This window comes from Dromiciops gliroides, chromosome 3, assembly GCF_019393635.1.
Source record: "Dromiciops gliroides isolate mDroGli1 chromosome 3, mDroGli1.pri, whole genome shotgun sequence".
NCBI lineage: Eukaryota > Metazoa > Chordata > Mammalia > Microbiotheria > Microbiotheriidae > Dromiciops > Dromiciops gliroides.
Genome location: NC_057863.1, coordinates 625,655,574 through 625,669,478, shown reverse-complemented (window position 1 = coordinate 625,669,478; position 13,905 = coordinate 625,655,574). Strand labels below are relative to the sequence as shown.

Here is a 13,905-nt window from a genome sequence, read left to right as displayed (position 1 = left end):
GCCAGTTGTCCTTCCTTCTGGCCCCAGTTGGGTGCAGCAGCCCTGAGGCTGAGCAGCTGGTGTCCCCCCAGCACAGATCCCCCAGTGTCTGCATTTGGGATTATCTGGCGGCCACCCACCTGTCACACACGCATGCACAGTCAGCCCCGGACAGGGCTCTTGTATTTATTTCATTTATTTTCGCATCGAACAGCACTATTTCCTTCAGCCCACAGTGTTAGGAAACCTCCCCTGGGCTGTGCTTCCGGAGCCTGGGAACAAGGAGGGACCGGAGAGAGGGGAGGAGGCTGGCCTGATCTCTGGGGTGGTCTTAGACAGGCTCAGTGACCATGTCTGAGCACCCAAACTCGGGCTTCTGGAGGCTCTGGGGCTTTCTGAGGATGGGCCAGAGCTTAGGGATCAGAAGAGGGTGAGTCATTCAGCCTCCCTTGGGCCGTTCCTGGGCTTCAGGAAACAACTGAGCCCCTCGCTGGGTGGCCCCTCTCCTCCTCCAGGGAAGGCAGCTTCTTCCTTGGTTCCCAGGAGCTGTTCTCTGGGCACTTGCCTTCAAGCTCTCCCAGGGATTCCTCCCTGAAATGTTCTAGTGTCATCTGGGGAGACTGTAAGAGACCGTGGAGCCCTGCCTTCTTCCTCTGACCCGTGATGCAGCTCGTCCAGACTCGGGCCTCGGGCTGGGGGGTTTGGCCCCATTGTATAGGTGGGGAAAACTGAGGCTTAGAGAGGTGTTCCCTGGCCGTCGCTTGCTCCCCCACTCATTACCCTTTCTTTTTATATTTAGGAAAAAGCCGACCTACATAACTGTCAACTGCTGGTTCTGTAACCAGGACACCGTGGTGCCCTACGGGAACCGGAACTGCTGGGATTGCCCCAACTGTGAACAGTACAATGGCTTCCAGGAGGTGGGAGACTGGGAGAGGCCCTCAGGCGGCAGGGCAGGGGGCTGGACTGGGGGGGGGCAGTTAGGACACTGCTTCCTGTGTATGGATGTGTAGGGGGGTGGGTTTTCTCTCCCGTTAGAGTAGAAGCTCCCTGCAGACAGGGACTGCTTCTTGTTTCTTCCCAAGCCCTCAGCTCAGTGCCTGGCCCACAGCTAGCACTTAACCACTGCTTGTTGACTGATTGCTCTCCCTGTTAATGGGAGTCAGATCCTTCAGTAAGTGCCGCTTCCTGTGGGAGGTGGCTCCTTCCTCCTTCTTCAGTCTGTCTCACTCTACTCGAGTGCACAGTGTCTCAGCCACACTGACCCCCAGCTGTTCCCCAAACCCAACCCTCCTTCCTGTCCTTTGTCTCCAGACTTCAGTTCTGGCTGTTTGCCCGTGAACCCGATGTGTGCCCCTCATCCAGCCTCCTTCAAGGCCTGGCTCCTCAGGTCGCCTCCCACGGGCACCCCTGGTGACGCCTCCTTTCTTGGGAGGCCATGCGGGATCCCTGGTTTTAGACCTAGGTGACCTTGGCCCTCACCCTTCATCTGTACTATGGGGGGATTGGATGCGATGCCCCCGAGGTGCCTCCTGGCTCTCCCTCAGCCTGCCTTTAACCTCTCTCCCCTTTGCTTGCCTTTGTGGTTCCTGTCCTCTCCTTCCTCCTCCAGTTACCTGGCACGTCCCTGTCGCTGACTTGTGCCAGAGGGTAAGCACAGGTGCCCCGGCCTAAGGCAGCCGCAAGGAGACGTCCTGTGCCCTTGACAGTAGCGGGTTTTCCCTCCCCTCACAGAACGGCGATTACAACAAGCCCATCCCTGCCCAGTACCTGGAGCACCTGAACCACGTGGTGACTAACGCCGCCCCCATCAGTGACAGCCCCCAGTCCCAGCAGTGGGTGAGCAGCCAGGTCCTGCTGTGTAAGAAGTGCAATAACCATCAGGCCACCAAGATCAAGCAGCTGGCGTCCTTCGCCCCCAGGGAGGAGGTGAGGTGGGGCGCCCCGGTGTGCGTGGTGGGGGGCATGGGCTGCTGGCTGCTGGGGAAGCTGTTTTTTGTGATTGGTCGAGGTGCTGCTGTTTTCCCTCTTGCCTCTCCACATCCCTGGGGCCTACTTGCATCCCGCCTTAGGTTGCAGTGGGCTCACCAGAGGCTGCTGGTGACTGGGCCTGGAGGCAGGAAGGCAAATCCAGCCTCAGACACTTCCTGGGACCCTGGGCGAGCCATAAGCCCCGCTCTGGCTTCGGGTTTCCTCTTTTGTAAAATGGGGGTGACAACAGGCCCTACTCCCCCGATTGTTGTGAGGATCAAAGGAGACCCTTCCCTCTCTCTAGTCTGACAGCAGCGGAAGGGATGCTGGCTCTGGGCTGGGGATCCGGCCATTAGGTTAGTTGCCTCTGAGGTCTCTTAGGGCCGCTGTGGGGGGAATGTGGGGCCTCCCCTGCCTTGCCTGCCCGGACCTTGCTGACTGTGCTGTTTGTGCACATGCCTTCCTCCCTCCCCCTCCTGCAGGTAACTGGACCAGCGTTGTGCTGTTGCCAGGAGCACGGGTGCCATGGTAACCAGACACCCTCCTCCTTCCCGGCCACAAAGGGGCTTTTGTCTGGGGGCCCCAAGGCCAGGGTGCCCCTGGGCCTCCCCTTCCCCCAAGTGGGGCCTGGGAAAGGGTGCAGGCATCTGGCCCGATCCGGCCTCTGGTGACACAGCCTCTGCTTCCTGGGAAGGGGAGGGGGAGAGGGAGAGGAGACATGGAGGGTTGGAGCCAGGAAGGGAACAGGGAGGGGGCCCTTTGTCCTTGTATTCTCAGGCAGCTGGGGCCTGGCACTGCCTGGATCATGCCCTCTCCCCTCCCCCTTGTGGCAGGAGAAGGGAGAGTGTGGACGGGACGGGGCTTTCTAGGGACAGAGCGATGATGGGGGACAGCCGCCCGGCCTTTAGGAGCACTCTCCCGCTTGCAGAGTGCTCGCTGCGCCTCCTTTTGACCAGCCTGTGGGGTCGGCATCGTAGCCATGACTTTACAGATGAGGGAGCTTTAGTTCAGAGGTTAAGTCACTTGCTTGTGCTCACCCCATTAATGGCTGTTAGAGGTGAGACTTGAACCCAGGTCTTCTCAGCTCAGAGGCCACCACTCAGAGAGAGGGACATGGTTGCTTGAAGGCCCCCCCCACACACACAGGAGGCCTTTGCGGGACCTTCTGGTGTTCCTCATTCCCAGTTTGCCCCGTCTGTAGCATTGTCACCCCCATTGGACAGGGGGGCTCCGTGAGAGCAGGGCCATCTTTGGCCTTCCTTAGTACCCCCAGCAGTTAGCACAGGATGGGTGCATAGTAGGTGCTTAACTAATGTTTGCTGATCCATTGATGGAACTGTCTTGAGCAATAGTTGCTCAGCTCCCTGCAGGATGTGCTTCCTCAGTCCTTCCACGACCAGCCTCAAGGCTCAGAGGAGCCGTCCGCTCGGCCGTGTCAGACTCAGGACCGGAGTCTGAAGGCTGGAAGGAAGACCGGGGGCCTTCAGCCCAGCCTGTGCAGAAATCCCCCCTCCCCCCCTGCACTTCTTGCAGCCAGGCAGTCAGCAGACATTTATTAAACGCCTTCTGTGTGTGTTGGGTGCTTAAGGTGTTTGCTGTAGATGCAGAGAAAAGCAGGAGACGGTCCCTGCCCTCAAGAAGCCCCCAGTTTAATGGGGGAGACAACACACAAGCCAGGAGGCAGTTGTCTGGTATTTGTGTGAAGACTTCGTTGACTCAGAGTTGGAAGGCACCATCCTGTCCTGTCTGACCTGTCCCCATCACACTGTGCCCGACAAGTGTTTGTCCAGTCGCTGCTTGAGATGGCTGGCAAGGAGGGGAACCCGCCACCTCCCCAGGCTGCCCATTGCTCTTGGGGATCGCTAATGATCTGGTGGTCTCTTGTGGCCCCTGCCCCTACTCCCAGTTCTGTGTTCTGCGACCCCGTGGAGTGAGCAGAGCCCAGGTGGCTGAAGAGCACAGGGGAAGCTGTATTTATTGTCAGAAGACCCAGGCTTGAGTCCCAGCTCTGCCGCTTACTGGCTGTGTGACCTTGGGCGAGTCACCTAACTTCTGTGCCTCCGCCTTATCTGTGATATGGGGCAGTTGGACTAGGTGTCCTCGGATTCCTTCTAGCTTTAAGTCCGGGATCCTGAGTCCACCCCCTCTCCTACCCAGTGGCCCTGCCGGAGTCTTGTCTTCAGGCAGACATCCTTGCCCTGCTTTGATGGCACCTGGGAGTCTCAGTCCAGGCTGCCCACTGGGCATGCCCAGCAGCCCTTCCTCTGTCCCTTCAGACCTGCCCTGAGGTGCCCTTTCCTTCTTGCAGGCCACTGCATTCCCAGGCTGAACTCCTAGAGCTCCAGACTGGAATGTGGTACTAACTAAGCCTGGCGGAGGCATCCAAGGAGGACGGAGGCTCCCAGGCCTGTGCACATTCCTGCCCGGGGATCTTGATCTCTGTGGCAGGAGCGGAGCCTGGGGGGAGGCGGAAGGACTGATGCCCAAAGGGCTTCCCTTCTACCTACTGCTGCCGCCTGCCGTGGTCACATGTGTGGGCTGGGCTGAGGCTGCCCTCCTGAGCTACAGTATTGAGAGCTGGGGGTGACATCTCTGAGGAGAGCGAGAGAAAGGAGAGGAGCCAGGAGAGGGGAGGGGGAGAGATGAAAGGGAGAGAGAAGGCTGAGGAAAGGAGAGAGACACAGGGAGAGAAAGAAAGGAGGAGGCAGGGAGGGAGAGCCGCCCCCACCAGGCTGGGGAAGATGAGATCCAGCTCCTGCTGCAGCCTCTGTCAAGGCTGATGAGTTCCCTTTTTCCATGGAAACAGGGGAAGGGCCTCTTGGGGCTGCAGCAGGAGAGGTCACTGAGCCAGAGGATGGCAAGCCACCCACGTTGGGGGAGGCGACTAGATGACTAGGCCCTTCCCTGAGCATGGGTAAACACCGCTCCTCTGCGGGAAGATGGACGTCCCGGGTAGGAGGCTCCCTGAGCTGTTCACGGCACCATCACTCAGGCACAGCCCTTCTCAGCCACCTGGGGGTGAGGGAGAAGACAAGAAAGCCACTTTGGAGAGACATAGGCCAGCCTGGGAGGTGCAGCAGATGGAGTGCTAGAGTCAAGAAGACCCCAGTTCGAATCCTTCCTCAGACTCTCACGTGGCAGTGATAGGCAGGTTATTGAACTTTTCTCATCCTCAGTGTTCTCCCCTGTGAAATGGAAATAATTGTGAGAAATCCAATGAAATAACATTGGTGTAGCACGTACTTGGCTAACCTTAATGCACTACATACATGGTGGGGTGGTGGTGGAATCCTAAGACCATGCCACATCAGGGGCAGTGGGAGTCACTGGGGCTGTTGAGACTAGAGAAGAGGAAAAATCAGGGCATGAAGAACGTGCTAGCTGGCATGTGAGGGGCCGTCTCATGAAAAGTCTCGGCCTTCTTGTAAGGAACAATGGGTTGAAGTTAGAGAGGCAGATGCTGACTAGGTGTCAGGAACAACTCTAGTCAGCACTGGCCCATCGTAGAGTGGACTGCCACCAGGAGGCCCGGCCTTTCCCCCTGCAGACCTCCCAGGGTGGCTGCATGTGCCACAGCAAGGACTTTGGGGATAGAGGCCACTTACCATTGTAAGGAAGGCGCCATTTATTCCCGTGCTTCCTGGCACTTTGAACAGGAATGGCATCCTGTGTTGTCAAAGCCCTTTCTGTATCTGTTCAAAGAATCCTGTGGTTTTTGTTGGGTTTGTTATTAATAGGGTCAGCAAAGCTTATTTCTTGTGTTGAACCAAGTATCACTCCAGCCTGCTCAGAGCATGTGTGCTTTGGGTCTGTTGCTGAAATCCTCTTCCTACTGGGCCATTTAACATGTTTGCCTCCGTATTCATTAAGGAAATTCATCTGTAGGTTTTTCCTCTGTTTTGACTCTACTGGGTTAGGTCTCAAGACCATTTGTGTCACAGAAGGAATTTGGTAGGACTCCTTTACTTATTTTCCTAAACAGTTTGTGTAGTGTTGGAATGAATTGTTTTTTAACGATTTGGTAGAGTTCACTGGTCAGTCAATCCATCTGGTCCTGATTTTTTACTTTGGGAGTTCATTTATGGCTCGCTCAGTTTCTTTTTCTAAGATTGGGTTGAGTATTCTATTTCCTGTTCTGTCCATGTGGGTAGTGTATATTTTTATAAGTATTCATCCACTTCATTTCAGTTGTCAACTTTATTGGCATATAGTTTGACAAAATAGCTTCTAATAATGATTTTTACTTCCTCTCTCTTTTTTTTTAAAGACAGTTGGGATTAAGTGACTTGCCCAGGGTCACACAGCTAGTAAGAGTTAAAAGTGTCTGAGGCCAGATTTGAACTCTGGTCCTCCTGACTCCAGGGCGGGTGCTCTATCCACTGTGCCACCTAGATGCCCCATTACTTCCTCTTTATTGGTTGTGAATTCACCATTTTCATTTTTTGATACTGGTAATTTGGCTTTCTTTTTCAAAATCAAATTAGCTAATGGCTTGTCCGTTTTACTTTCTTTTTCCAAAAAAAAAATCGGGTCCTAATGAATGGTTTTTTGCTTTCAGTGTTGCAAGGACATCATAAAAAGGATGCACATTCTAGTATGGGTTGCTCTAGATGGATTGTTGGTTTTGACCTGGAAGGCTCATTCCATGCCAGCCCATCCATCCAACCCGTTTACTTTACAGCTTGAGAAAATCAAAGCTCAGGGAGGTCAGGTGAATTCACCCAAGTTACATAAGCAGCATTTCAATTCAGGCCCTCTGATATCAGAGCTCTTTCCTCTATATCATGATGGCCGTTGAGGGCCCTTTGGGTCTGCCATTTTGCAGTTTGAGCCTCCAAGGCAAAATCTAGGGTGAAACCTAAGAGTCCGGAGTGCACTTGAGCTCTGTGCTTTCCCTTCTTCTCTCCCTTCCATGTTCCTTCCTCCATTTTCCTCCCCTTCTCCCCATACAGTGCCAGTAGATGGAGTTTGGAGCACCATCTCAGCATTTCCCTCCCCAATCCAAAGCCTCTGTTCTCACCAGGGTAAATATGATGAGGAAATTGAAGTGTACAGACACCATCTGGAGCAGATATACAAGCTGTGCCGGCCTTGCCAAGCAGCTGTGGAGTATTACATCAAGCACCAGAACCGACAGCTGCGTGCTCTGCTGCTCAGCCACCAGTTCAGGCGGCGGGAGACCGACAAGACCTATGTGCAGGTAGAGGGGAAGGGGCTCTGGACGCTTGACAGCAGGGAGAGTGCCGGTGGTGTCTCGGCCATTCGGAACGTGAGGGAGGTTTGCCCATGATATTCGTAATAACAGCGAGCTTCCCACACCAGCACACTGAGGCCTCTGCAACCTGTCATTTCAGTCCTGACTGACCCCAATTTGGAGTTTTCTCTTGAGAGACACTTGAGCGGTTTGCCATTGACTTGTCCAGGCTCACACAGCTAGGAAGTGATTTGAGCTCAAGGAGATGAGTCTTCCTGACTCCAGGCCCAGCGCTCTACTGCACCGCTTGGCTGCCTGTAGAAAACCACCTGTTAACATCTATGAGCTAGTGTGTTTTTATTTATTTGTTCTATTTTAATCTTGTTGGAGTAGGAACCTAGTGTTTGACACCTCCAGCTGCCATGGACCCAACACATTTTCCCATGTTTTATGTAAGAAAACTGAGGTGTGAAGGGGTCGTGTACCTCGCACAAGCTCATGTAGCTGTTTGGTAAGGAACAAGAGAGGCCGTTACCCTAGTGCAGACACCTTGGGTTTCAAGAGAGCAGGTTTCAAAAGTTTTGGATAATGGATATTGGCAAAGAGCTGAAGGGCATGGGCTGGCATCAGGGCGAGGAAAAGAGACATTTTGGAGTGGGAAGGCATAGGGGGACAGAGTCATGATTTTGGAGTTGGGACCGCTTAACTACCCTAGTGACCTTAGGCAAGTCATTTCCCTTCTCTGGGCCTCAGTTTCCCCATCTGTAAAGTGAGGAGGTTGGACTAGTAGATGTAACATCTCTTCGAGTTCAGATCGTGTGAGGAGGAGCTAAGGCTCTTCTTTCTGAATCCCTTCTCTCCTCCCCATTTGCTAGTTAGAGTGGGACCAAGCAGAATTCTTCAGCCTAAGCCTAGGCCCTGCCCTGGAGAGTCAGTCCTCAGACAGAGAAAGGGAGCGAGAGTGAGTTGACTGTGTGGATCACAGCCCTATAAGAGTCCTGGATGCCGTCTGGTCCTCCTCTACCCTCCCTGCTCTCTTACGCCAGTGAGCCCTCGATGGTGACCGCCAAATGCAGTGCTTTAGTCCTCAGTTCTTTTCCTTTCCTCCCCCTCAGAGCTTCTGTTCTTCACCAGTGACTGCTCCAGCCCAGGTCATCCTCCTCCGTTTCCTCACCTTCCTGATCTGCAGCTTCCTGCTAGCCACTGCCCTGTATGGCTCTGGCCACCCCTTCTTCCCGGCTGCCTCCTGGACCCCTGCTCTGCTGGCAGGAGGAAACGTTTCTTCCCCTGGGCCCTCAGCCTCGTCCAACACCACAGCTGATCCAGGGGCCCTGGGCTGGCAGCAGCTGCTCCACCTGCTTCCCGAGCACATGCTGGAGAAGCTTTCTGAGGCCTGGGACTTGGGCCAGAGCCACCAGATGGTGGTGGTGGCGTTGGGTCTGCTCACCTGCCTCCTGGCCATGCTGCTGGCTGGCCGCATCAGGTGGGTGCTTGGGGTGGGAGGGAACTTGGGGGTGAGCTCTGGCTCCTAGGGGACATAGAATGAAGAGCTAGATGAGACGTTAGACCATCTTGTCCATGTCCGGGGCTTGGCATCAGGAACACTTGGGTTCCCACACCACTCCTGACACGCATCATTGTGTAGCTTCACCCAGCATAGCCCAAAGGCATGATATGATGCTGGTCAGGTAACCATCTGTCCCTCCCTTTTCTCTCTCTGGGCTGGCTCACATACCTACATCAGCCCTCACATTGGAAGGTCTGGGCTTTGTTTTTTTACCCGAGAGAGGGCCCTACAATGGCCAGGACCCCAAAGTTAAAACGTGAGCTCTTTCAGCTTCTGAGATGGGTGGGAGTGATGTCCTCTTGGTCACTGCTGTGTAGTTACTGGCGTGTGTGCCGCCGCCGCGCGCGCCCCCCCCCCCCCCACGTTGATGTGCTTCCCGTGTAGAGGGAATACAACTGCATGGGCTCTTTTTTGGAGCACTCTTTTTTTCTTTTTTTCTTTTTTTTAAAGTGAGGCAATTGGGGTTAAGTGACTTGCCCCTTGGAGCACTCTTAATACCATTAATTCTGGGTTTTTTTTTTTGTTGTTGAGGGTTTTTTTGTTGTTTTTTTAGTGAGGCAATTGGGGTTAAGTGACTTGCCCAGGGTCACACAGCTAGTAAGTGTTAAGTGTCTGAGCCCGGATTTGAACTCGGGTACTCCTGAATCCAGGGCCGGTGCTCTAACCACTGTGCCACCTAGCTGCCCCTAAATCAAAGAGGGTCCCCAATACCTCTTTTTGTTTGTTTGTTTGCAGGACAGTGAGGTTTAAGTGACTTGCCCAGGGTCACACAGCTAGTAAGTGTCAAGTGTCTGAGGTCGAATTTGAACTCAGGTCCTCCTGAATCCAGGGACAGTGCTTTATCCACTGCGCCACCTAGCTGCGCAATTCTGTTTTAAAAATTCATAAAAGTTTTTTTATTGTTTCCCAGTTACATGTAAAGATAGTTTTCAACATTTGTTTTCATAAGATTTTTTGTTCCAAATTTTTCTTCCTCTCCCTTCCTTCCCCCCTCTCCAAGACAGAAAGCAATCTGATATAAGTTATGTATGTACAATCACATTAAACTTATTTCTGCATTAGTCATGCTGCAAAAGAAGAATCAGAACACAATAAAGGAAAAAAAAAGCCCAAAAGTCAACAGTATAGTTCAATCTGCATTCAGAATCCACAGTACTTTTCTCCGGATGTGGAAAACATTTTCCATCATGAGTCCTTTGGAATTGTCTTGGATCATTGCCCTGCTGAGAAGGGCTAAGTCTATCACAGTTGATCGTCATACCATGTTGCTGTTACTGTATACAGTGCTCTCCTGGTTCTGTTCACTTCATTCAGCATCAGTCCACTTATGTCCTTCCAGGTTTTTCTGAAATCTGCCGATCATCATTTCTTCCAGCGCAGTAGTGTTGCATTACATTTACATACTGCAGATTGTTCAGCCATTCCCCAGTTGAGGGGCTTCCCCTCGATTTCTAATTTTGGACACTCATGATACCATTACTTCTTCAACATGAAACATTTACTTGATGATAAGGTAAAAGCAATCATAGTTATAATGTTTACTTAAGAGAAGGAATAATTAAAATTTAGAAATTTGCTCATGGACCCAGATCATAGCCTTCCACTGAGGCACACAGTCTCCATGGGGGACATAGACACACATAGAGACCTAGCAAGGGAAGAAATGAGTAGGGAACCCTTGTGCCTGAAGCCATTGGTGACTCTGGAAGGCGGTTCATTCATCCCCTTCAGTGTTATTTCTAAACAGTGACAGCCTGCCACCTATGGCAGGATGATGACTCGTTACTCTGGCAAGTAGTCTCCCCAAAGCAGAGGGCTGACAAAAGCCTCAGCTCTTTCGGGGGCTCTGCAGGACTTTACCTTCTCAGGCTTTTACCTTGTAGCTTTTACCCAGTCAGCTCTTCAGATAGCAGGGAATTCTACTTTGCCCTGTCAGCTTTTTCAGTGTGTGAAGCCCAGTGAACCAGAGTGAAGTCAAGAACAACACAGATGTATGCAAATTAAACACAAGCAGGTTTGGGAAGGAGGGAGAAGCAGGAAAGACTTGATGCAGAAGATGGTGCTTGAGTTGTGTCTGTCTCCATGAGACAGAAGGGAGGAGGAAGCGCATCCCAAGCGTGTGGGATGGCTGACACCCTCTTGCAGAGAGGGGAGATGGTGTGTTTGTGTGTAAAAAAGAAAAGACCAGATTGGCTGGATCACAGGGAGGGAGGGAGGAAGAGAGAGAGCCATTGAAGATAGAAAGATCTCTCATGTCTCGTGTCTCAGATCAGTGCAGAGACTCATTTCTTAGATATCGTGTGAAACTGAACAGTGCCACCTTTTTGTCAGGTACGATCCCAGCAGCCCTGATGTAGGGTGTCCCCAGGGTCAGCTTAAAGCTGCGGGGGCTGCCTGTGTAGTGTTCTGATAGTCCCCAAAGAGTTCTTGGCTTTACCATTTCTCTCTTTTCCCCTTTAAAGCTTTAGCAGCAGCCCCATGTAAATGAGCTGATGGACCACAATGCCCAGAGGCTACCTTGAAACTGTCCACAAGCATTTATTAGACACCTGCTGTGTGCAGCTGGGGGGTGCAGCGGAGAGATGACTGGGCTTGGAGTCGGGAAGAGCCATCTCCCTGAGTTCATATCTGGCCTCAGACTCTGTAGCTGTGTGACCTTGGGCGGGTCACTTAGGCCTCTTTGTTTCAGTTTCCTCATCTGCCAAATGATCAGAAGGAAATGGCAAGCCACCCAGTGTCTGCCAAGAAAACCCCAGTGGGGTCATAGAGTTGGACTCTGTTAAGGGCTAAAATTCTAGCAAAACTGTCTAAAATATCTAATGAGTGGTCGCCAATAAATTATAAGCTTTAGCAAGAGTTAGACTTCTAAGCATTTATTAAGGAGAACAAGAATTTGGTAAAGAGAGAGAGAAAGGCCTAGATTCCTAGATTAAAGGGAGAGCACATTTCTAGCTCCCCTCTCCACCAGTGTCCAGAGGAAAAAGAGTGAGACTGAGCGCCAGTCTCTTCCTTCCTCCTCCCACTAGCCTGCGTCACTTCCTGACGCCAAAGAAAAGACTCCTGGTCTTGCCCTCAAAGACCTTTGCTTCATGGGCGGAACTCTTCTACAGTAAGTCTCCAGCAGGTGGCGTCATTCCAATCGTTACAACACAACTGAACAGTGGCAGCTATTACCCGGCACAGTGCCAGGTCCTGGGAGTACAAAGAAAGGCGAGAGAGCCCCTGCCCTCCAATGGCTCCCAGTCTAATGGGGGAGACTGGGAGAGGAGCTCTGAGTAGCCTTCCCGGGGGCCTCAGAACCATCTCTGCAGACAGGCCATGGTCAGGTTGAGCTTTGTCTCTCTCTTTTTCTGCCCGGTAGATAGGGTTGGCTGTTGGGAGCCACCTAGTCCGGCCCCTCTCATTTAATTTTTCTTTCTTTTTTCTTTTTTTTTAAGTGAGGCAGTGGGGGTTAAGTGGCTTGCCCAGGGTCACACAGCTGGTAAGTGTTAAGTGTTTGAGGCCAGGTTTGAACTCAGGTACTCCTGACTCCAGGGCCAGTGGTTTATCCACTGCACCACCTAGCTGCCCCATGTCTTTTTTTTTTTTTTTTTGCAGGGCAATGAGGGTTAAGTGACTTGCCTAGGGTCACACAGCTAATAAGTGTCAAGTGTCTTAGGCCAGATTTGAACTCAGGTCCTCTTGACTCCAGAGCCGATGCACGCCCCTCTCATTTAATAGGCGAGGAAATTGAAGCCCAGAAAGGGCTAGTGATTTGTTCTGAGGTAGGAGGTGGGAGACCCTGCCTTTGACCCCAGTTCCTTGTGGGAGCATCCACCCCTCAGGGAGAAGGAGTGGCCAGTGATGAAAGCTCACTATGGCTGACACAAAAGGTGCTTCACAAATGCCTTATTGATCCGATGAACAGGAGGAGCTATGATGGCCCAGTGACAAAGGGCATCGGGCTGGAGAGGCAGGGGCCCTTGTCCTGGCTTCCTTATTCCCTCTGTGACCCTGGGCAAGTGACTTCATCTCCCTAAGCTTCAGGATTTCCTCAGGAGGAGTAACTTCTGAGGATGCTCTGCCAATAAAGAGGAAGATGGGATCTTGGATAGGTAGCACCAAGGGTCCTCCCCCAGCAAAGGAGGCCTAAAAGTGTAGACTGGTGGGGAGGGATCCCCCCTCCCCCATCCTGTGGGTATCACCCACTGCGGGGGTTCACGCCGGCCCATTGACCCTCCCTTCCCTTGCCTATCCCTCAGGCTCCGGAGGATTGATGCCTTTGCCTCATTCCTATGGTTCCTGCTCCTGGGGCTGCACCTGGTAGAGTGCTACTTGGAGATGGACCCCCCCAGCTGGCTGGACACACTCAAGTTTGGCGCAACATTCCTGTGCTGCCTGGTGGGTCTCACTGCGGCTGTGGCTACACGGAAAGCAACGGGCCAGCGGAGATACCGGCCCCGAAGGTCAGAGCTCCAGCAGTGACAGACTGCGGGGGGGAGGGCATTTGGATTTGGTGTTTTTAAGCAGCAGACCCCAAAGCTTGGCCTCCAGCGCCCGCTGGGTGCTTCTGTCTCTCCTTTCCTTCCCTCTGCACCCACATGTCTCCTCCTGGAGATGGTCAGGGCTCTTTGTTCCCCTGTAGCTAGCGCTCCACACAGACACCAGCCCCCTAGGACAGAGGCTCGGCCCCCCGCCTCTCTCCCCCTCAGAATTCATCTGTGCCTCCCGCTGTCCAAGCCCACTCCCCATGCTGCAAGGCCCACCAAAGAGCCGCCCTCTTCTGGAACGAGGGGTCTGTATGGACGCCGTCCTGGGGGGCACCTTCTCCTCCTGAGCTTGGCTTCCTGGCCCTTAAACCATGCAGGGTTTGGTTGTGGTTGGCTTTTTCCTCCCCAGTAACCCTCCTGCCACACCTTTGGGGCATGTGGCTCAGTAAGAAGGCAGACCTTTCTTTTGTTTCTTCCCTCTCCCTTGGTAAAGGCTGGGAGTTGGGGGTTCCTCTGCCTCTCTGCATGGCCTGACCTCCCTCTTCTGTTGCTTCTCAGCCTGCCTTGGGAGATGAGAGGGAAGGTTGAGGTCAGGGGTCCTGAGTGTTTAGAGCCTTCCCATTTCTAGCGTCACCTGCAGCCGACCCTTCCTCCAGTGCCTAGAACGCTGTCCCCAGGCTGGGAATCTGGAGATGTGTGTGACCTCGGCAAAGACAGGGATGGAC

The 13,905-nt window shown here is 53.0% G+C and overlaps 1 protein-coding gene across 1 annotated transcript in view; it reads left to right on the top strand.

The window, feature by feature from the left end:
* The window catches only part of TMEM201 (transmembrane protein 201), a 44,227-nt gene that overhangs the window by 9,898 nt on the left and 20,424 nt on the right, over nucleotides 1-13,905 (top strand). Inside the window, exons 2-6 of the mRNA XM_043994840.1 lie at nucleotides 779-899; nucleotides 1,714-1,908; nucleotides 6,974-7,150; nucleotides 8,260-8,627; nucleotides 12,953-13,156. Of these exons, the coding sequence (XP_043850775.1) occupies nucleotides 779-899; nucleotides 1,714-1,908; nucleotides 6,974-7,150; nucleotides 8,260-8,627; nucleotides 12,953-13,156 (1,065 nt within the window). The remainder of the gene's footprint in view (nucleotides 1-778; nucleotides 900-1,713; nucleotides 1,909-6,973; nucleotides 7,151-8,259; nucleotides 8,628-12,952; nucleotides 13,157-13,905) is intronic.